Raw genomic sequence first — 22,579 nt, forward strand, 5'->3', positions numbered from 1 at the left:
CCACGTATCGCCATTTTGTTCGCGTGCGCATTGTTGGCGTACCAGTGCCGATAATCTCGCGGCACGACGAACGTCGGAGTGTGGATCGTGCCAGGAGCCGTCGACGAAAGGTAAATATCCCGTCTCCATCGTTTCGCCGAGCACCGCGAGACGTGCGTGCGTGACATCGGTGATCTTTGTCTCGTCTTCTCTTCGTACATACATATATACGTACGATATACATATTCGAGCCCGTACAAAACGGTAGGACGGGAAGACGTACGCGCCTTTCGGAAAGAATCGATCGCGTCTCGCCGTCTTTCCGCGCCTTACCGACCCCGCTGGAATTCGGAACGGTGAAGCGCGATGTGTAATGTTCCCGGAGGGGGGGGGTGACGTCACCGCCGTCGGCACCACCGTCGGGATGACCCGCGCGTCCCCCTCCTCGTCGAGAGAGGCCAGTCTCGCCGCTTTGATCCGCGTCCCGCGAGTCACTCCGTGCAACTCCGTGCGGTCGACGCGGTTCGCTCGCGTTCATCCGGCAGCAGGTTTCTCTCCTTTCCTTTCGATTTTTTTTTTTTCGTTTTCTTTCATCGGTTTTTTTCTTCTCTCTCCCTCTCTGTCTCTACCTTCCCCCCTCCTGGGGGGAATCGCACGTCCGGGGGACATGAGCAAAATAACGCGAGCGGTTGCTAGGTGTCACGGTCACGGATGGTGAGCCCGCGATAACCGGACGACCTGGCCTCTTCGCGAATCTTCCTTTCCGTGTGTTTTTTTTCCGCCAGGCGAAAACTCCACGGGAACTCGCCGTTCCTCTTCGTGAGTATCAACGAACCCTCTTTACCTCTCTTTCCTCCCCTGTTTTCTTCCCTGACGTTTTCCGCATAACCGCTGGAGAAAGTATGTGTCTACCTTGTTAAATATCAAAGGAGCGACGGTAACTCAATCCCTTGAATTAAATAACGTTTTGTTACTTTAAGCTTCCCGTGTGTGTCAAAATGTCAATCAATCCATTTCTGTGGTTAGTTTCAAAGTAAACAGCGTCCGTATTAATGTTGCACTTGGTAAATAATAAACTAAGACTAACTAGTTCCAGTCAGATTCGATACGTTTTCGTGAGTTAAATTTAACTGCATCGTTTCGGTTAAATTAACGAATCGAATAGTAGCGGCGACCTGTAGAAGTGATCCATAACTCAAATTGTGGGTGCAATTCGACATTGTGAATTGTACAGCGAGACGATTCATGCGATATATGGATTCGCGTGATTTCCACGTTTCCTTTTTCTTCCCCTTTTCGCGTGGCCGGAGAACGCTGAGGAACGAAGAAGGGTTAGGTTATCCGGCCGTCCCCGTCGGCGCGTTCGATAAAAATATTCGTGGATATCGATACGCGCGCGCGAAGGCCTCCCCCGTTCTCTTCGCCTCCACCCCGCGAGTGCATCCGAAACGAATTATTTATATAAAAAAAAAGGCGGAAAGGAGGAAAAGCCGGATGCGCGCTGTCGAAACGGTGACGTGAGTTTCTCGGGAATATACACAAAAAGAAATAAGAGAAAGAACCAATTAGTTAGATTTTATTGTACAGTTAAACGATTACGAATTTTTACACCGATGAGAATAAATGTAATTAAATAAGAGAAATCCTATTCGGTTAAAACAGATCTTATCCAAACAGAACCACAAGTCATTACATCAAAATGATATTAAAATAACTCCAAAATGATCGTTAAAAGACATTTTTCAATCATTTCCGATTTATTTTAATGTCATTTTGACGTTATCGTGACTTGTCGTTCTGCTTGGGTAATGCTTTCAATATTTCTGTGTAAATTTATATACATTTCTGTGTGTCGAAACCTTTTTTCAGTCTTGAAATGTATTCATGAGAAGAACCAGAGTAGTAATATTACTTATTAAATTAACAAGCAATTTAATAATTTTTAATGCTAATAAGCATCTTTATAAGGCCAATATTCATAGTCAATTCTTATATTTAAGAGTGTGCTTAAGAAACAGTAAATCTCAAATATAAGACATTAAGACAGTTTTATAATAAGAGAATGAATTATGAATACCAACCTGAGAGTATTAATAATTAGATATTTAAGCGAATAATAAATCTGCGAAAAATAGCCTCACGGATTTGAACCCGAATCTCCCGGATTTATGTAATTATCATAATCAGATGCGTAAGAGAGAAGGAAAGGAGGAAATTGCAAACGAAAGATTCAGACGGTCACGTCAACACAACGCCACGTGTCGTGCATAAAAAATAAAATGATCTATAGACATTGTACTCTGAGAGAAAATAACGATAGCGATTACCATAATTTAATATTGAAAAGCAGTCGCGACCTATAAAAATAATTAAAAATAACTGAAATTCGATATTATGCTTTAACATGGCTCTGTGATTGATATTTATGACATTTTAAAATTTATACTTGTGACATTTTAAAATTGATGACATTTTTTTTTACTTATGATGACATTTTTAAATTGTATTTAAAACGGTCTCAAACATAAAAACCGACTATGAATACCGATCTCAGTATAGATTCTGCTTTCTAAATATCCGATATTCATAGACCGTATTTATAGCCACTTCTTATTATTTAAGACATAAGACCGTCTTAAGTACAGTCTTAAAACGTCATAAGTTAATCGCAGAGTCGTATTAGCATCTTAAGACATTACTTGAGACAGTCTTAAAATAAGAACTTACTAATTGGAAAAAGAGTCTGCTTGTATTAATTAGAATTCGAGTTAAAAATAGAGAATAAATCAGAATTTTCTAATTGAATTTATTATAATTCTAATTAAGAAAGATAATCAGAATTCTGATTGATATGATCAGAATTTTCTGCTTTATTTTCAACTAGAACTTCTTTTCAGTGTATAAATCAACTATAGTTTTTATATTTATTGTTCCTTATAGTTTTTATATTTAAGATCGTCTCTTAAATATAGTCTTAAGTCATGATAAATCGATTTCATAATCATATTGGCATTACTTAAGATGATCTTGAAATAAGATCGGACGAGTATCTAGATTTTTCTTTTGTAGCGAAGAATCTCCAAAAAGAAGAAAAACAAAAATATATATAGCTTTTAGTTTTTATGGAAAAGTAACGTTAAGTAATATCAAATAATGTGCCTCGGGGGTTCGTGATGGTGAATCGTGCAACGAATCGCCCATTCTTTCCCATCGTGCCGTCCGATTTCTGCGACGATCTGCACCGTTCGGGCTTCTCGAGGTCGAAAGCCGGATGATCACGCGGTTTTTCGATTCTCATTACGCAATGTGGGTACACGAGTAATTTCACCAAAGTTGACTTGAAACAATAACGACGACGATGATGGCCAAAAATTTTCATAGTTTCTGCGCACTATTAATACACCCTTTCCGAGATCGCGGGAAGAGATATAAAAAGAAAACGGAGAGAGGTGTACACGCGGGAGAAATGCGTGCCGTAAAGTTATTTATGTATCACAGGCCGGCGCATAACGCTGGACCGCGGTACTTACAAATTTTAATACGATATTGTACAGTTCGCGATTTTGGAGGAGACAGGACTTATGTGTACATTCGTCGGCTTCGTTGGCTTTTTAGTATCCATTTCTGCCAATATAGATTGACTTATTACTTAAATTATTAACTGTAATCTATTAATTAATGTAAACTATTTATTTATTAATTTTAATCTTGATTTAATTTATTCTATTATCTTTTCCTAGTTAAATTTTAATACAATTTTGTATGTACAGCTCGCGATTTTGGGAGAGAGATGGGACGGACATTCGTCAGCTTCGTTGGATTTTTAATATCCATTTCTGCCAATATAGATCAACCTATTACTAAATTATTAACTTTAATCTATTAATTAATATAAGTTTAGGCCCGGAGTTCCATCAATGTAAGACTAACTTTAATCTCGGTTTAACTTACAGTTTATCTTTTCCTAGTTCTTAAAATTGGAAAAAGTTGAAGAGTAAACTGAACCGAGATTAAAGTTACGTTGGTGGAACCAGACCTTTTTTATTCACTTCAATTTTGGTTTCACTTACTCCTTATCTTTTCCTAGTTTTAGAATTAAAAGGATATAAAATTAAACCAAGATTGAAGTTAATCTCTATCGATATTAGAATTGGAGAGACAGAAAAAGATGGATATCTACTTCTACAAATGTAAATTAACTTTAATCTTGATTTAATTTACTCTTTCTATAATTCTTAGAACAAAGAAAAGAGTAAGTTCAACTGGATTAAAGTTAATCTATCTTGATAGGAACGAGCAAGAGTAAGCTGAACCGAGGCTAAGGTTAATCCACATTGATAGAAATGGACGTAAGACGGCCGACGTATATCGATTTGCACCGCATGCTCTTTCTTTCCATCTATATCTTCCTCTGCCTATGCCGCAGAGAAAAGGGGGAAGAGGAAGTGGAGCGTTCCCGTTCGTCTGTACCCGACGTAGAGATATACGCGAGCGAATATTTTTCCATTTCGTTTATGCCCTCGACGTGCAGGATGGGATATCGATTAGACGCTTTTACATAGTTGTACGCTATCTCGATGAAACTTTAAGGTCGTCGGTACGCACGCACATAGACGCACACGCGAAGTTATCATCCTATAAAATGCGGATCGAACAGTCTTGGGCGTTATCGTATGGAAAAAAAAAATGTAATGTATTGTCAGCTTTAGCCGACAGCACTCTAATTAAAGATAATCTTAATTCAACGATAACTTAAGTAATAAAATAAATACGTCATGCTCTTGTTTTATTAAAATTGCAAAGTTGTTATCAGTCAGAGAAAATCGAAAAGGTTTTAATCGGAATTAAAAGATAATCGGAGAAAACCGGAAAAAGTCCGGGAATTCTTTTTCTCTTTCGCTAATAATTCTGTTAAAAGAACAGAAAAGACTTGATAAAACAAAACAGAAAGGGATTGTTTGAGAAAAGGAATTAAAAAGAAAGACATTGCAAATTATGTCTGACAGATTCAAGACATGGAAAAATAATCAGGAAATTTTTTTCTGTTCTGTTAAAAACCCTGCAGATATTATTTGCTTCATTAATTTAGTTTGATTTAGTACGTACAGTTTTTATATGAAAAGTTACATGAAAATAAAAATGTAAAAACGCGAATGATGAGACGTTAGCGTGACTGCTTTATGTTATAACGCCTGCCAGATATTTTATGTGAAACGTAAGGAAGAGGGGAAAAAGGAAATAAACGCGTATAACACAATTGTTACACAGGATAGTTTTCATTTGGTGACACAAGTCAAGTATTGTTCTATTTTTATTATTCTTTAAATGTCAAGAAAGATAGAAAGATGTTTATGTTGACTCGTGTCACTAAATGGAAAACACCCACACATTTATACATAAGTATACACGCATTAATACTGTTATTATAGATAAACAGAAGTAGTTTTGATTAGAGACTGCTGTTAGCTAATGCTATACATTATTTTTTTTTCCGTGCATGAGTGCAAGGCTATCTTTTCCCTTTTTACAAAACGTCGAACCTTGGACGATACTCGGTGTGTTTGTGCAATGATTGCGTGTTTTCTCGACACCTGCTGTGAATTTAGAGCTAAATCCTTGAGGTACACGAAAGAACGTGTCTAAATACGAAAGTACACGTCCGGCGGACGTGATCAGGCCACTTTTTCTCAGCCTCTCCGGTTAAACGCTGGTAAACGTGGACGTGTCCGGCGATGGATTGCCGTTGAAATTAATTAATAACGCGCCGACGCACATCGTGCCGAGTTATGTCACGACCCGTGCATCGCGTCTTACGTAAGCTAATTGAATTGTAATCCATCCGAGTCACGGAATTCGCTGGCGAGCGCGCGTCATCGTTCCCCTCTTATTATATATATCGCTGCTCACCCTTCATTAATATCCCGCTAATCTTCGGATGGCATAATCGGGAGAAGAAGGGCGTGTCTGTTCGAATAATACGGATTTCGTTGCCGAGTACGTTAACGCGATTTCCGTAATTGTTGTTTTAGTCATCCAAAGGACATTAATTTTATGAGGCCCAACTGTTTATCATCTGCTAATGACAGATCTAAACGATAATTGTATCTGACAAAAGAAACATCTTTAAAATCTAATATACCTCAAAATTCAGCTAGATCTGAAAATAATTATGTTGGATCATAAAAATAATTAAAATAATTTTAACGGTTAAATTGGTTGCTAGAATGTTAAAATTTTTTGCAGCATTATCGTCGTACTTGGTGTATCCTACATAATTATTTTAACGATTCAATATAATTGAAGGACTTCTGGACTTGTGCTGCAATAGTCGGTTGCAATAACTCGCGTTTTGCAAAATCGGAGTAAATGAACTCTAAAGTGAAAATGATGGAAAAAATATATAGTTGGAAAATTTCTGTTAAAAATACATTTCGCGTGTCCTAAGTGATCGCACTCAAATTTTTGTGTTAATTTTACACAAGACGTATACGTTAGAAGGTAAGATAAATATTATGTAAAAAAATTAACACAAAAAATGTAATATTGACACAATTTGTAAGCAAATTGTGGAAGCATATTTTTTCAGGTAATATGTCAAATTAACACGTGTTTTACTCATTTATCTTGGGATTTTCGTTTTAAAATACATAATTTTTATGTTTTTTTTTTCATTTATTCATAAATTGTTATTTTAACACTAAGAAATGTTGAATATTAATTTAACATAAAATTTTAACAACGACTTGTGAGTGGACCGGTTTTAACACAAATACAAAATGTTTTTTACTGTGCACCAATAAATTCATGATGTATTTTTTCCATCATTTTAACTTTAGAATCCATTTATTCCGTTTTTATAAAATATAAGTTAGCCTACTATTTATAGGGCAGCAAGCTCTATAATTATTTTCAGATCTGTATCAAACTAAATTTTTAGATAAAACCGTTCTTTCCGCGTGTGTTTGCAGTATCCATCATATTATCTTTCTTCCAGTCCATGTCTTTTCTTCACCTCGGTTCCGGATTCCTTCCTCAACAGTAATTGGCGACCATCCTGCACGAGTATTCCCCCCCGCGAATATCCACGTCAATCTGCACGTGTCGCGACTCACCGCTTCGGGTCACGAAGCGGGCACGCGTTGGCGCTTCGTGTAACGAAATCCGAAACGACGCGGTTTATATTGGATATTCCGGCGTTCTAACTGCGCGTTCTAACTCACGGTCCGGCGGAAAAGCGGGACGACTGCCAAATCGTGGGAAAAAAAATCACCCCGGGCGTCAGATCCGCGTCCTATCGACTCCGTCGTTTGGCAGCATCGTGAACGCATCCGTCTCTTCCGTTTCCTCGCCTCCGCTATGAAGATTACTCACAACATGCGTGATAATCGATGAACCGCGACGAAACACAAATATTATTTCATGAAGAAACACGAAAAGAATGGTAAAGTATTTAAAAATTCGTCTAGAAAGATATCTGAAAATAATTTTGTTAAACCATCAAAATAATTATATAGAATTATGTATCCAAATAATTATATATGCTTAAACTTTGATAACAAATGCTGCAAAAAGTTTTAACATTCTATAACAATCAGTTTGAGCGTCCTATATAATTATTTTGATAGTCCAAACCAAATTATTTTTAGATATTTAGCAATTTAGCTACACGGAAAAAAAGCTATATTGAAACATCTAAAAATTTACAGTAAATATAAATTTGAAAATAATTTTGTTTGGACCATCAAAACAATTATTGCGGCATTGCTCATCTGCTTGAGTTTTCTACACAATTATTCCAAAATTATTTTCAGATGTGTAGTATCTAACTAAATTTTTAGATACTTTAATAAAACCGATCTTTTCGTGTACTGAGACATTGAATGAAATTTTCCTAACTTGCAAGGAAAGAACGTTTTGTTGAAATATCTAAAAATTTAGATACAAATTTGAAAATAATTTTGTAGAAATCTGAAGCAGGTGAGTAACTGCAAAAAATTTTAACATTCTAGTAACCATTTTAACGTCCTATATAATTATTTTGATAGTCTATTGAAATAATTTTTAGATTTGTATCTAGCTAAAAAAAATTTTAGATTCTTCAGCAAGACTATTTTTTCCCTGAGTGATTTACGTCCTCTCGTCAGCTGATACTGAGCGTATCGTTCGACAATGTGACACGATTTTGCTCTCGAATGGATCGTCGTATCTCTTTGCTGGATATAGTATAATCTCCGAAGAAATTCCGTAGAGAGAGAGAAAAGGAGGGCAAGGTGACGCGATATATCCGAGCGAGGTCATAGGTAAAGCGTGAATTAAGCTCGTCGCGTTGTACCGAGAACGATACTTGCTCGTTTTGCACATTTTACGTTTCGCGAACTCGCACAATTTTCAATCGCGACACGAAGGTCGACCGCGTTATATCACCGCACGAGGCAATTATCGATAATGGCACTCGTTGAAATTACTTCAACGCACCTATTATATGTGTACCGATTAATAATAAGTCTTCTGACCTGCGATACGAACACACAGATTCCAATAGTTATCAGATTCAAGTGATTCTCGCGAGAGGTGTCGGTACTCCGTTTCTCGAGTTGGATTTACTGACAAAAAGTCGATTTGACTTCCTGTAGTAGAGCTCGCGAGTGGGACATCCGCGGATGTCCGCGATTCTCCAACTACGAACGCCACACAAATACGTTTGATCAACGTCAAGAAATCTTTGTAGTAAAAACGAGAAAAATTTCAAGTATAAATCATTTCTTGTTTCATCGATTAGAGGATGCTTTTCAGCAAGAGACACAGATGACACAATATAACACAGTGAATCATAACATTCTTGTGTTTTGCCAATGTTAAATAAAGATGAAATAATCACTGTTACACTGTCACTCTTGCTGGAAAGTATTAAAAATAAATAGGTATTAAATATAAATACGTCGTAACACTAAGAGAAAAATAGTTACAATGTAACTATAATTTATAGTCTTTTTATAGACGCCAATTATATATTTTTGGTAAAACTATAAATATAATGATTATTATTAACATTATAGCAATAATAATTAGTAAACGGCTTCTAATTATATTATGCAATTATAATCAGGTACACTGAGAGAAAAGTTTTTATGATTATAATTTTTATGATTATGTTACCATAATTATGGTATAGTTTTATCAACAAATATAATATACAGGGTGTCCGGAAATTAGTGCATCATAGCGCTAATTTCCAGACACCCTGTATATTATTACTAACTTGTTACTATTAACAATAGTAGTCATAATTATGGCAACATGTAATTATAATCGCAGATATTAAAAACTTTTCTCTCAGTATATCTCTGTTTCATTTGTTGAAAGTTTCGAGAAAGGAACTTTGCGCGTCGCAATCAGAAGATCGCGATTTCCGGTCGTTCCGCGAGACCTGGGCTTGAGGAACCAGGAACGAGTTCCGCACGAAAGATCCCTCTCGAAGTCGCAAAGACTTAATTAACGTTGTTAATAAAACTCTTGTCTCCTTTCCTCTTGTACGCATATTCATTTACTTTTATATTTATTTTTTTTAGAGTGCGCGTGAGAATAGTGCAGTAAAATGAATTTCAGGAATTCGACGGAGAAGCTCGAGGAGATCAGCGAGCCGCAGTGCACAATGTCGTATCATCGCGGCGGGCAGGCGGGCGCCGTAGCGGTCTCATATAGCACCAGTCCAATGGCACCGCACTCGCCTAGCCGGAGGTACTCGAGTGGCACCAGCGGCGGTGGCACCACCACCTCTGCGCTCGGTAGCTCGACGTCCAAGTACAGCAGCTACCGTTCCACCGGCTCATCCTCGATCCTGGACCGACCCACCAGCTTCTACACATCGTCCTCGAATTCGGGCTTGCGCTCCAACTATATCTCTTCGGAGTACAGGAGGTCCTATTGCGCACCAGGAAGGTCAGTATCTCGTCAGTATTCCCTAGGGAATTGATAATGAGGAAGTATTGTCAGTGAATCCTCGAGAGTTTCATCAGCGATCGCCCTTGTGTATTGCGATTTATGTATGTTCATTTTTATTAATGTAAATTAATTTTGATTTTTATCTTTTTCTAATTCTAAAAATTGTAAAGGATAAAGAGTAAATTAATCTCAAATTGGAGTTAATCTACGTTGGTTTTTATTAATGTAAATTAACTTTTATTTTGGATTAACTTACTTTTTATCTTTCTCTAATTTAAAAAATTATAAAAAGGTAAAGTAACAGAGATTAAAATTAATCTACATTGGTTTTTATTTTCTATTAATGTAAATTAATTTTCATCTTGGATTAACTTTCTATTTTTTTCTATTTCTAAAAATTGTAAAAAGATCAAAATTAAAAAGAGATTGAAGAGTTAATCTACATTGGTTTCTATCATTGTAGAGTAGATTAACTTCTACTTGGTTTAATTTACTTTTTACCTTCTAGTTCTAAGAATTAAAAAATTACAAAAAGTACAGTAAATGGAGATTAAAATAATTAATGTACATTAGTATAAATGGACATCAAACGTGTAACTTCTTCGTAAAGCAACATATAACATGTAACATTTTATACAGAGTCAAATATGATGATCATGAAATTGAATAATTCACACTTTAATTTGAATTACAATATGGTTTAATTCTTGTTTTTCCTTTTATGTATAACTGAACATCCCATCACATTTTTTATGCTGATTGAAAAGAGAATATCTCATCGTTTAAAATCCCATCACATTTTTTATGTTGATTGAAAAGAGAATATCTCATCGTTTAATATCGATGTAATATTTATCGCGCGAGTTAACAACGCGTGAAGAAAATGGACACGGTTGAACGGCAGGTTCCGCCGAGTCGAGGAGCGTATCTTGTAATCACGTTAAACGATGGTTTTTTTTCCTTCCTATCTCGATCTACATGAAATCTGGCGATTAAAGTCTTCAATTAAATACGCAAGAAGTAAGATCGCGTGCTGTCGCAATTTTTTCCTCGGCTGACGGATCTTGCGATTGACTAGGTCTGAAACGATACAGTCGATATTTAAATAGGAAGGTGAAGTTTTCGGTATTGTCAAAAGACAAATAGAGTCAATGTACTCCCAAAATGTTGAATTAGAATTTGACAAGGTGTTTATATGTTCAATCCACCCCGCAGCTTCTACTCGTCGGCTTCTACCGGCACGAGCGTCCGCAGGAACTACTCGTCGGAGTACAGTCGATCCACCTGCTCACCCGCAAGGTGAGCGATCCTCGAAGTAGGATGTAGATTTTAGGAAGATAGCGAAACACAGTCGTCCCACGCACAGAGTCGAAAATTGAAATGTCTACACGGAAAAAACAATTTCGTTGAAATATATACTATAAAATGAGGTAACTAGCTCACAAAATCAGGTTAACTTTGATCCATATTTTGATAATGCTCAGTCAACACGCATATTAAAATCGAAAAATAAGACTTAAAAGTGTTTTCAAAACATTTTAAGACGTTTTTATATCCTGACGTGTTGTGTAGGTATTTTTAAATTCAGGTCAAAGTTATCCCAACTGGGCCAAAATTACCTCATTTTACAGCATCTAAAAATTTAACTAAATATCTAAAGATAATTTTATTGGACCATCAAAATAATTATATAGGACACTTGTTGCTAGAATGTTAAAATTTTTATCAGCATTGTTGTCATGCTCGAACGTCCTGTATAATTGTTTTGATGGTTCAACAAAAATATCTTTAGATCTGTATCTAGCTAAATTTTTAGAGACTCCAGCAAAAGCGTTCGTGTAGACATATAATGAGCACACTCCAGCAAGAGACAGATGACACAATGTAAAACAGTGAATCATTTATTCCGTTTTTAACATTGGCAAACAACAACATGAAATGATTCACTGTGTCACATTGTGTTAACTGTGTCTCTTGCTAGAAAGTGCCCAATATTAATCAATATCAAATCGCCCGTATCCTTGAGATAATTTCCTACAAATAATTTTATAAAGTGAAAATCATTTTACTTTTACTCCTTTAACATTTTCTACCTTCTCATGATATCGCACCTGATGTCGAATATCTACGTCTGAATTGAAAGTCTCGCGCGTCACTTACCTTGCCTTACCTTTATGTTCACGTCACTATAATTCAATTACAAAGGCAGACACGATATGTACATCCCCATTCGTATATGTGACCTAGGTAACTGGCATTAGTCCTACGTTAAAGGTCGAGGTCAGCATAAACTGGTTGCGCTAGGTCCGCTACCTGTTATTCCGGGTCAGATAACTTCGTCCCTATCTCGGTGTCGTTAATCAAAGCGTTGCTCTCCTCGTCGAGGCAACGCGAAGGAAACCTAGACATTATAAAGCACCATTGAAATTCTCGCGGCTGTGTTATGTCGAGAGAGCACGTAGCCGCATTTATCGATTTTAAATAAGCACACTCGTGCTGCGGAATGTAGTCGTGGACCTTGACCTCTTGAGATTATCCGGTCTGTGTATCTGCATGGTATTCGCGTTTCGGATACCTCTGTAGCACCAGATTTTTTTCTCTTCAAGTCCCAGAGATGCACTCCACCCTGGATCTTCACCCTGCGTTATTCCTCGAGAGAACATACTTGAATATCTAGTACGAGCGTGTCGGCGTTCCGAGGCTGTCTCTGCGAACGGTGTCGCGAATCTGATTTAGTGACCTCCAAACCTCGAAGTAGAAGTAGTTGCGCCCGGTTGCTGGCGGTAGAAACGCGCATATCTCAGTAGCATGCACGCGCGCGAGTCTCGCCGAAGAACGGCGTCTATACTCGCGCGCGTTGCATAACGTGATCTCGCGAGGTAGGGGAGCAAAGGACCTTGGCCAAAGGCCCGGTCCGGCGAAACGCGATGACCGCAATATTCTTATGTCGGACAAATTTTGCAGGTCAGTCTCGTCGTCGACGTACGGCGAAACGGGCAGCAGCAGCGGCGCCGCATTAACAACAACGATCGTTAACGGCACCAGCAGTAGTGGTGGTGGCAGATACATCTCACCTACGTCAAGCGCCTCGGTCAACTCGTCCACGACCTCGAGGGAACGCGGTAGCGTCGACGCGGCCGCCGCGGCCGCCGACATCATCAGCAGGTACTCGCCAGCCGGTTACGTGCCTAGTATTCAACGTCAACAGCAGACGAGCAGCGGCAACGCGCATCATTGGAGGCACCGTTCGACGTCATCGTCCTTGAACGAATTGTTCGGTGGGGACGAGCGCGAGGTCGAGCGCAAGGATCTTCGTCTGGAGTCCTCGCTCTCCTCGTCGTCATCCTCGTCGTCCGTGGCTACCGGAGCGGCCGGTCTATGGTCCAAGCCCAGCAAGAGAAGACCGTCTACGAACAGCACGGTGCTCACCACCGTCGGGCATACACGTACGGATGGCGCAGTTTCTCTCGCCGAGGTAACGACTATTGACGATCACGTTACCCGTAAACCAAACGACGACAACGACGACGACGGAAACGACGGTACCAAGGACGATCATCATAACAACAACGGCAACACGGGGCGCGACGGCAACGACGAGGATATCGCGTGCGGATACGGCGTTAACAACAACGACAACGAGCATGACGACGATAACGACGTGGACGGGGACGACGACGGAAACGAGGACGAGGACGGCGACGACGCGAATGACGACGATAATTTCAACAATTGCCACCACCGCTTCCACCAGCAGCGTCGCCACCGGCCAGACAAGGTCTCGCCCGCTAAGCGTAACGTTCTCTCACCCGCCGCCGCTGGTGGTTTGATCAGTGTTGGTAGCCTTGACCTGTTAACTAACCTCGCTACTAATCCTCATAACACCGAGCTGCTGATCAATAACAACGCTCAGGACAAGGTAACAGGAAGGCAGGAGGAGAACGGGATTACGACGAACGACGAGGTAACGCGCGGCATTGACGATGTCACGTCGATCGTGTTTCTACAACGCAATCGCGTCAGCGACATTCCTGAGGATGGCGAGGAAGAGAATAACGCATCCAATAGCATGGACGAAAACTGTTTCGGAGGAACGATCAACAACGTAGCTGGTAGACCTTCTGTCACGCATGGCGACGATCCTTCTATCCCTTCGACGTCGAGGAGAACAGATCAGCCCGGTCTCTTCTCGTGTGCTACAGGCAACAGTTTGACATCGTCACCGACGAATCCATCCACGGCACACCAGAGTATCTATCGCGGGATCAACGAGCAATACGTGAGTGCGCTTGTAAAGGAAGTAATATGCTCTGGCGCGGAGCAGCATAGACTACGTTTAATCCTTAATGTTTATTAATCGATTATTAACATAATCTTCATGATCCTTATGTCCACTGTTTTTTTCTATCAATGCAAATTAACTTTAATCTCGATTTATTTTATTTTTTATTCTAGTCCTAAGAAAGAGGTAAAGAGTAAATTAAACCGAGATTAAAGTTAATCTATTGGTAGAAACGGGCCTATAATTTTTCTTTCTTCAGTCATTCACCTTTGTAATTGTTCATAGTCAATGCTGTGCCGTGACTATGTTTTCAAAAGATGTTTTTAACCCGTAACAGATGGAACATATGAATTCTCGTGATCCTGGGACATTTTCCTAATTGTTAAATAATATGATTATTTGAAATAATTTTATGTGTTTCACGTCTTATTTTTCACAGTTTTATTTTATTCATGTAGGTTAATTATTATATTATACAGCATAGAAAGCTTGCAACAATATTGCAACGTTGTAATTGTTACTGTAATATTACTGGAATGATCTTACTGTATGAATATATTTATATAAGTTTAAATGTTGCAATTCTTAAAGAGAATAAGATTGATAACAAGAAACTTTAGTAGGTCCCAAGGATACTATGTTTCTTTAGTATCACAAAAAGTATGTGCTCCTGTTACGGGTTAAATCGACAAGCACGAATCTTTCGACGGTAGTACCAAAGATGTGAGTATAACGTATGTTGCGTGGATCAAAATACAATCGAATCACTGTCGAATATAAGTATAGACTCAACGACGCATATTCTTCTATATGAAATATGTATACCGCATATACATATGTGAGTTCATATATTTGCAGTTACAGTGACTGCGTTCCACAGAAAAGCAGCTGTTGAAATGTCTTCGATTGATTTTTTTCTTCAGTTTCTCATTTCTAAAAATAATTTATTTTTAATTTATTAAATTAATTCTAAAAAAATTTTCTATGAGACAAAAATAAATTTGTAAAGGACTTGCAATATTTAAACAAATAAAAAAACAAATTGAAGAGTAATTGAAGGTGTAAATTTGCGCATTTATTATCACGCCATTTACATCCTCAGTCGCCTTTCAATTTGTTTCTTTTTTTTTTAAAGGTATAAATCATATATTAAAGAACCTTTACAATAGTTGTAAAGTTGCTTTTTTTGTAAAACACAACTGATATTAGAATCGTATGAAAAAAGATCGTCACAAGAAGCATATAAGTTTTGGAAGTCTGATTCGTTGTGTGCTTACTCGATTATGGTGAGAGGAGAGTAATCTTCTAAAGGAAAGATTCTATGACAAAGATTTGTTCGTTTATTAATGCACAGATTCAATCATGCCTGAACGTACGTTAGGAGAGAGGAATTGTGCCGTTGCCACACGATTCGTTTACTTCCCCACCCGGTCTTGTTGCGAAATCTCTTTGCCCTCTCGCTGTCTCCAACTAGAGCCTCTTCGAAGTTACTGGTGTTTTATTAATAACTCAGAGCTCTTTCTCTCTCTCTTTCTCGAACTCTCCGGGAGATAGAGGCACATTGTCAGCGAATTCGTATTCACAGTATGCCGTGATAATTTACGGTAGCCGACCGAGTTTACATGCTTCTTCACGCGACAATTCTCCATCAGAAATGTATCGATTCGAACGAACAATCGCGATTGTAGTCTCCACGCTCCTTGGAAATTGTATCTATTCGAATGATCTCTAACAAGATGGAGTTGGCAAGTCACTTGAGTTCATCTCTGCACTTTGGAGGAAGGAATCGAAATTCCAAGTTCTCGCGTCATCTCCCAATCATAAAAGGCATGTTCCTGAGAATACATTTGCCGTCCGAAAATGATATCGCGAGATATCACGGCCGTTAAAGCGTTTATTGACACGTACAGTAACAAGCATGACGTATAGATAAATGACGTCTTTTTCACTCGGACGTGCATCGAACGAGCGACAGATTGTGCATAACGCACATAGAAGTTTTAATCCGGCGCCATATCGTTCGAGAATTCCTTCGAGATAGAAGTCACTGCGTGTAAACTGGCTCACGCTCAAGCGATAGGATGGGCCTTGTGGTGTTTGTGGACAGTAACAGCCTTCGTGCTCACTTATGCCTTCTTCCTCGGTATCGCGACACCTTTGTTATCTTCCAAACGTGTCTCTTCAAGAATCAGTTCGATACGCATTAATAACTCCACGATAATTCCTTCCGCCGTGCCACATGCCATTCGATCTTCGTTTGTACATTCACAGGTGAGTATTTACGCGATTGCGACTTCCCGACAGATTGCTGATTGTCGATCACAATCAATTTTGTCTTGGTGAATTCAGTTGCTTACACAAAAACAAATAATTTTATTGAAGTATGTAAAGATTTAGCTAAATACAGATCTGAAAATGATTTTGCTGGATAAATAATTATGTAAGAAGCTCAAATATATGAGCAATGGTGCAAAAAGTTTTTGTTTCAACAACCAACTTGAACATCCTACATAATTATTTTGCGTTCTGATTCTCACTCGAGTGCCACTCTGATATTATTTTATTCTTGTTATTCACAGAGTGTTAAATAAGAATAACATGATATTTAGGACATTCGGATGAGAGTCTAAATGTGCTGTTTGTAGTCCAACAAAATTATTTTCACATCTGTATCTAGCTAAATTTTTAGACATTTTAGCAAAATCGTAAATTAAGCACTACAACATTTTCTATTTGTCCTATGTCAATGTGTGTATTTTAATAAACGCCGCCTGATGGAAGCGTGTATATATTCACACGTGTGCCTAACAAGTATAGTGTTACTAAATCTAACGCGTTATCAGTTTGTATAAGTTGGTGTAACGCAAGTTGTTTGCTATCGCGAGATGCTTAAGCCTCCTTCTATCGAGCGATTTGCGATATTTTCGCCGATCAGGATGAATGAATGAATGTTCGGACACTGACGATTCAAGACGACAGTATTTGCAACTATATACGGACTCTATGCAACGTCATTTAATTAATAATAATTAATATTTGTGTAGAAAATTAATTTGTCCAATATCTTTCAGGAAGGAAGCCCGACTAACAGATCGGCACGTAGTCGTCTGCAAGCTCTTCGTGATGAACGATGTGGTCTAAACGGCTTACGGAATATTGGAAATACAGTAAGTACTTGATCTTTACAGCATCATGAAGTCACAGTCGTTTTTCTCATAGATTTTTATTATGTATAGCCCTACGTTAATGTACGCACGATTATTTTAGTGTTTCATGAACAGCGTGATTCAATGCTTGAGCAACACGAGGCCTCTGTTAGAATATCTACTAAACGAACAATATCTGGCCGATATAAATACGACGACGTCCAGCATGAAAGGCGCTTTGATCAAAGCGTTCAGTCAAGTGATTCACGAATTGTGGGAAGTAGGCGGTGATCATGTAGTGAACACGACCGCGCTTAAGTCTCAGATACAGAGATTCGCACCACGTTTCATGGGCTACAGTCAACAAGACGCTCAAGAGTTTCTCAGATATTTGCTAGAGGGTCTGCACGAAGATGTCAACAGAGTGACCACAAAGCTACCGCCCATACACGGAGACATACCTGATAGTTACACGTGAGGAAGTTATTTGCGAGATACACATGCGCGTTTAGTTTCCAATGTGTATACATAATACTTGACGTTATCACTTTATACAGGGATATGCAGAAAGCGGTGGAGAGTTGGAAACGATATCTACGCAGCGAAGATAGCACGATAGTCGACGTTTTCGTTGGACAGTTACGTTCATCTTTACGTTGCACTTCCTGCGATCACGTATCAGTCACCCTTGACCCATTCTGGGACCTAAGCTTGCCGATACCAGCCAGAAGCGGCACGGTAAAGCTGAGCCAATGCTTGGAGCATTTCACAAGAGAGGAAGTATTGGACGGCGACGAGAAACCAACATGTTCCAAATGTCAGATGAGAAGAAAGTGCACCAAGAGCTTCAGCATACAGAAATTCCCAAAAATTTTGGTTATTCGTATCCTTTTTTTCATCGTTTTAATGAATATTTATAGAATATTCATATTTAGAGAACATATTGTGGAACTGTTTGGAATAGATTCTGATCGGAACGTTTTTACATTACTATAAAATCAGCCAATTATTAGTATTTGTATATATTATTATTATAGATAGATATAGCTCGAATTGTAGGAAAAAATATTTTTCTTAATACTATCTACTAGATTTGAAACGTTTCTCTCCGATGGAGCGTTTTCGCGGCAAGCTGAACGTGATGGTGGACTTTCCCCTGACGGGTTTGGATCTCAGTGCCTTTGCCGCCCCGAGAGTTCCGGGCTGCACGTACAATCTGTACGGGGTCGCAAATCATTCTGGCACCACGTACTCCGGTCACTACACCGCGTACTGCAAGCACCCGTACTCGGGGGAATGGCATGAGTATAACGACAGCCGAGTGTCCGTCGTGTCATCACGATCGGTCGTTTCCAGTGAAGCCTACGTACTGTTTTACGAACAACAGCCTCACAGTTCTCACTTGTAACCTTACGCCATATTTAGAGAGTAAAACAACCATCTTGCCTCTCTCGATACCTCAGCTCAGCCTAGTAAAACTCTTGTCTTCTGACGTATTGAAAAGCGACTAAACACTGAAAGAAACGGAGGGACATCTCCTCCCGGACAAGTCCAACGTGACCTTATTGGCGATAATCGTGTCTCTTCCCGCAATACGTTTCTCGACGTAGTGTCGCATACGTGTAACGTCCTTTCATAAAAAAAAAGTATACGTAAATCGATATATAATTGATAATTCAATATAATTATAATATGTACACGTGCTTTTTAACGTGGAAAATTATTTCCGCGATCATGTTTGATCTATACGAAAATTATTTTTTTACGTAATGTTTTTTGCAAGACCTAATTTATACGTTGCGATCGTGTTTGAGATAAGGAAGACGATACTGTATTTATTCGTTACTTTAACCGCATGGGGAATGTTTCTATCTAAAAGAGAATACGAAGGTACGAGGGTCGCCAAAGATCACACATACACACACATACACGCAATGCTTCAGATGTCTAGTTACTTTTGAATAGACAAGTAGTGACACATCTCTCTGTCTCTTTTTCTCACTCTTCATTGAACACGTGGCGACATACAGCTATTTACTTTTGTAAAATATTTTGTTTAATATACAGGGTGTTTCCAAATTAAATCGCAAAACTTCGGGAGCGTGTAGAGGAGTAAAAAACTAAGAAAAAAAGTCCTATAGACATATGCTCGTTTTTGCTCCGTTTCAGAGAAATCGAAAAAAAATGTTTACATTTCTTGCCATATCTAGCACCGACATATTTGATTACATTTTCCACTTTCTGTTATGAATTTGTCAGTCGCTCTTTGAAAGCCTTTAATAGTAGATGAATTTTGTCTTTTAGATGAGAATACGCAAAAATGTCATCAAGAGAAAATTTAAAAACCTTCCCTTCCCAATTTTTTATCGTGCCACTTCTAGTGAAAATTTTCTCAGAATTTTTATACAAATTAGAACTCTTCCGAAATACTGAGAAAGTCCATCTCCTTTTTTTTTTAAATTTTTCATATATGTGATAAATTTTTAAATTTTCTATAATTTTCTCATTTTTTATAATTTCTGAAAAATATCTTAAACTTTTTCATATTTTATACAATTTCATTAAAAATTATAGAATGAAAAATTGTGGTACTAGAAATTAGTTTGATATCTCCAAGCTCAGATGGAGAAAGAATTGGCCAATCGCATTGATCATGTGATCGAATCGTTCAAATGTTACTTGTTAATTATTTGGCTGTCCAAAATTTCCCCAGTAAATACAAAGGGTGTTTTTTCGTTAGAGTGCCTCTACATAATTCATAGTTCGCAAATGCCAACGCAGAATGACGATCACCGCACGCAAAATACGCACAGATGAGACCGATCGCACACATGAAAAAAACAAATACAAAATTTTCATTCTGCGTTTGCATTTGTGAACTACGTAGAGGCACCTTTGTGCAACCAGAAGCAATCGCGACTAAGGCTATCTCCGTCTTCTGATCCCTGAAGACGAAGATAGCTCTAACCGCGGTCTCTTCTGGTTGGATAACGAAAATACGCCTCAAGTTTCACATAACGTATCTGTTGTGTGTGCTGTCATTTTCTATTCAACAATATAACTGTAATGTATAACCGTGTGTTATATAAAATTTTTATTGTTACGTAGAAAATTACAACTAACACGTAAGTTAGTGTAACTTGGTGTTTGCTGGGTCGGAGCGACTTCTAACACCGTGGACACAAAGTTTTATATTTCATAATTCTAGAAAAAAAATGTAAACTTTCTCGACTTCTGAAAAATGTTCCAGCTGATTTTAAAAAAACTGAAATTTTTTAAAAAGTTATAAAATTATTCGGAAATTCTTAAAAAATTCCAAGAAATTTAAAAAGTAAAAATTATTCAGAGAAATTCGGAAATTAATATAAAGAGTTCTGAAAAAACATTTAACATATTTTAAAAAATTAAAAAATTTCATAAAATCACGCCGTCGCTGTTCGATCGATTCACGGAACCAGGTTCCCGCGTAATCGTACAGATGGCAACCGATGCCTCGTCCGAGGCGCGCGTCATTCGTATACCCTTGCGGATTTCAGACTGCACGCGAATCAACGCGAATAGAAGCCTATGCACATGCACACGTACGCACCTATGTACGTACATACGCGAGGGGGGACATCCAGTCCCAACACAACTTCCGTTTCGTGTTCCCTTCGTCCTATTCGTCTCTTTCTCTCTTATTTTTACCCTCTCGCTCCGATCGTGGAGCTCGGAGCAACGCGGGCGAGTCGCGAATCGGCCTGCCGGCGAATTCGCGACGGCACACACGTGCACGCGTGCTCGCGCGCGCACGTACATAGACGTACACACGTGCGAATCGTGTCGGGGAACGGGTATACGAAACGGGAGGAGACGGGAGAGCCGGTCGGCCAGCGAAGCCGAGTCGGTCGGAGTCGGCCGGAGTCGACGTGCCGCCACCGCCGCCGACGTCGCCGTCGTTTCGTGCGTCTCGGTTTCGCATCTCGCGCCACAATATTCACGTCGAGCGTCTCCACTCCGCGCGACGACCGCCCGCGGAAGAAACGTCGTCGCGTCCGACCGATCGACAGTTTCGCGTCGTGTGTCCGGCAATTCCGTGCGACTCGCGTGTTACGCGCCGCCGGAAATCCCGAGTGACAACGCGGAGGAACGCCGGGGGTTCGTGGAAAAAAAAAAAGAATCCGTCGGACGAACGAGAGGAGGCCGCTGTGCGCGACTACTTTTCCCGGACGCTGCGTCGCGCGCGTTTCTCTCCTCTCTCTCTCTCTCTTTCTCTCCCTCTCCCCTTTCTCTTCCTCCTCCTCCTCCTCCACGTCGTCTTTCTCTTTCTTCTCCCTCGTTCTTTGCCCGACGTCTCCGTTCAACCCGCTCCGCGATCTCGTCCATTGCTCCGAACTCTCCTTCCCTCCCTCCCTCCTTCTGTCTATCCCTCCCTCCGTCTCTCTCTTTCTCTCTCTTTCTCTCTCGCTCGCTCGCTCGCTCGCTCTCTCTGTTGCCGAGCGCGAGACTCGCGGTAGACCGGAAATCGCGTACGGCCGCACGGCCTGTCATCTTCGACCGGCGGACTGATTACGTGTGCCGTCGTCTCGTCGTCGCCGTTGTCAAGCGCGCGAATCGGTTAGTGGTTCGGTCGTTTCGCGATACGTTACTGGCCCCCGGCGGTCTGACACGGAGGAACGAGAGAAAGCCTCGTCGGGTGTGCGTGAGGGCAGTGATCTCTCTCGGAGAGCGGCGACCTGACGACGGTACGAGCGGAACCGACGGTGCCCGATAGAATATATATATATATATATATCTCCACATATATTTATATATATATGTATATACGTTATGTGTCGACGTCGCACTCTCTTCCCCTGGCCTGCACTGCCCACTGGACTGCCCGTGGCGGATTTGCCCTGCGGATTCCGAGCGACGTGTCCCACCGTCGAGACGAAACGTCCCGGAGGATCGTGGACGCGAGTCGAGGTAAAAGAAATTCTGTCTACGAAACCCATAGTCTGTCGGATGAGTGACGCCGCGCGTCGCGGCGCCGATCGCATGAAAATGTATTATCGAAATTCAAAAGTGATCGGTAAAATTGCCGGGTGGCCAGGTAGACACGGGATCACAGGGTAGAACGCGAGGGAGTCTCGGAGATTCGGGATTCTGTCTTAAATCCTGTTAAGCCTGTGGTTTAAGTTACCGATTTCGTTAATTCGACCCTCGAGTCTCGACGGCGAGATTTCCCTGGCTTACGCTAATTCGAATT

The 22,579-nt window shown here is 39.8% G+C and overlaps 1 protein-coding gene across 8 annotated transcripts; it reads left to right on the plus strand.

Annotated features, from left to right (window-relative positions):
* The first annotated feature begins 6 nt into the window (after positions 1 to 6).
* LOC108721594 (ubiquitin carboxyl-terminal hydrolase 4) lies at positions 7 to 19,236 on the plus strand. 8 transcript variants are annotated; one of them, XM_018446231.1, is made up of 9 exons: positions 7 to 110; positions 9,549 to 9,918; positions 11,137 to 11,220; positions 12,886 to 13,396; positions 13,835 to 14,200; positions 17,275 to 17,370; positions 17,471 to 17,823; positions 17,907 to 18,232; positions 18,441 to 19,236. In XM_018446231.1, exons 2-9 carry the CDS (start codon positions 9,575 to 9,577, stop codon positions 18,755 to 18,757), a joined length of 2,397 nt encoding a protein of 798 aa, XP_018301733.1. In that variant the 5' UTR covers positions 7 to 110; positions 9,549 to 9,574; the 3' UTR covers positions 18,758 to 19,236. The 8 variants fall into 8 exon arrangements, with proteins under 8 accessions (XP_018301733.1, XP_018301734.1, XP_018301727.1 ...); XM_018446232.1 differs by lacking the exon at positions 13,835 to 14,200 and having other exon boundaries at positions 12,886 to 13,699; XM_018446225.1 differs by having other exon boundaries at positions 9,586 to 9,918; positions 12,886 to 14,200.
* Positions 19,237 to 22,579: the final 3,343 nt, after the last annotated feature.

This window comes from Mycetomoellerius zeteki, unplaced genomic scaffold, assembly GCF_001594055.1.
Source record: "Mycetomoellerius zeteki isolate Tzet28-1 unplaced genomic scaffold, Tzet1.0 scaffold174, whole genome shotgun sequence".
Classification (NCBI taxonomy): domain Eukaryota; kingdom Metazoa; phylum Arthropoda; class Insecta; order Hymenoptera; family Formicidae; genus Mycetomoellerius; species Mycetomoellerius zeteki.

Excerpts from the sequence above, each read along its gene's own strand:
- LOC108721594 (XM_018446224.1), top strand. The coding sequence starts at position 9,575 with ATGAATTTCAGGAATTCGACGGAGAAGCTCGAGGAGATCAGCGAGCCG. Across the intron at positions 9,919-11,136 it reads TCCTATTGCGCACCAGGAAG|CTTCTACTCGTCGGCTTCTA; the intron begins GTCAGTATCTCG and ends TCCACCCCGCAG. Across the intron at positions 17,824-17,906 it reads GACATACCTGATAGTTACAC|GGATATGCAGAAAGCGGTGG; the intron begins GTGAGGAAGTTA and ends CACTTTATACAG.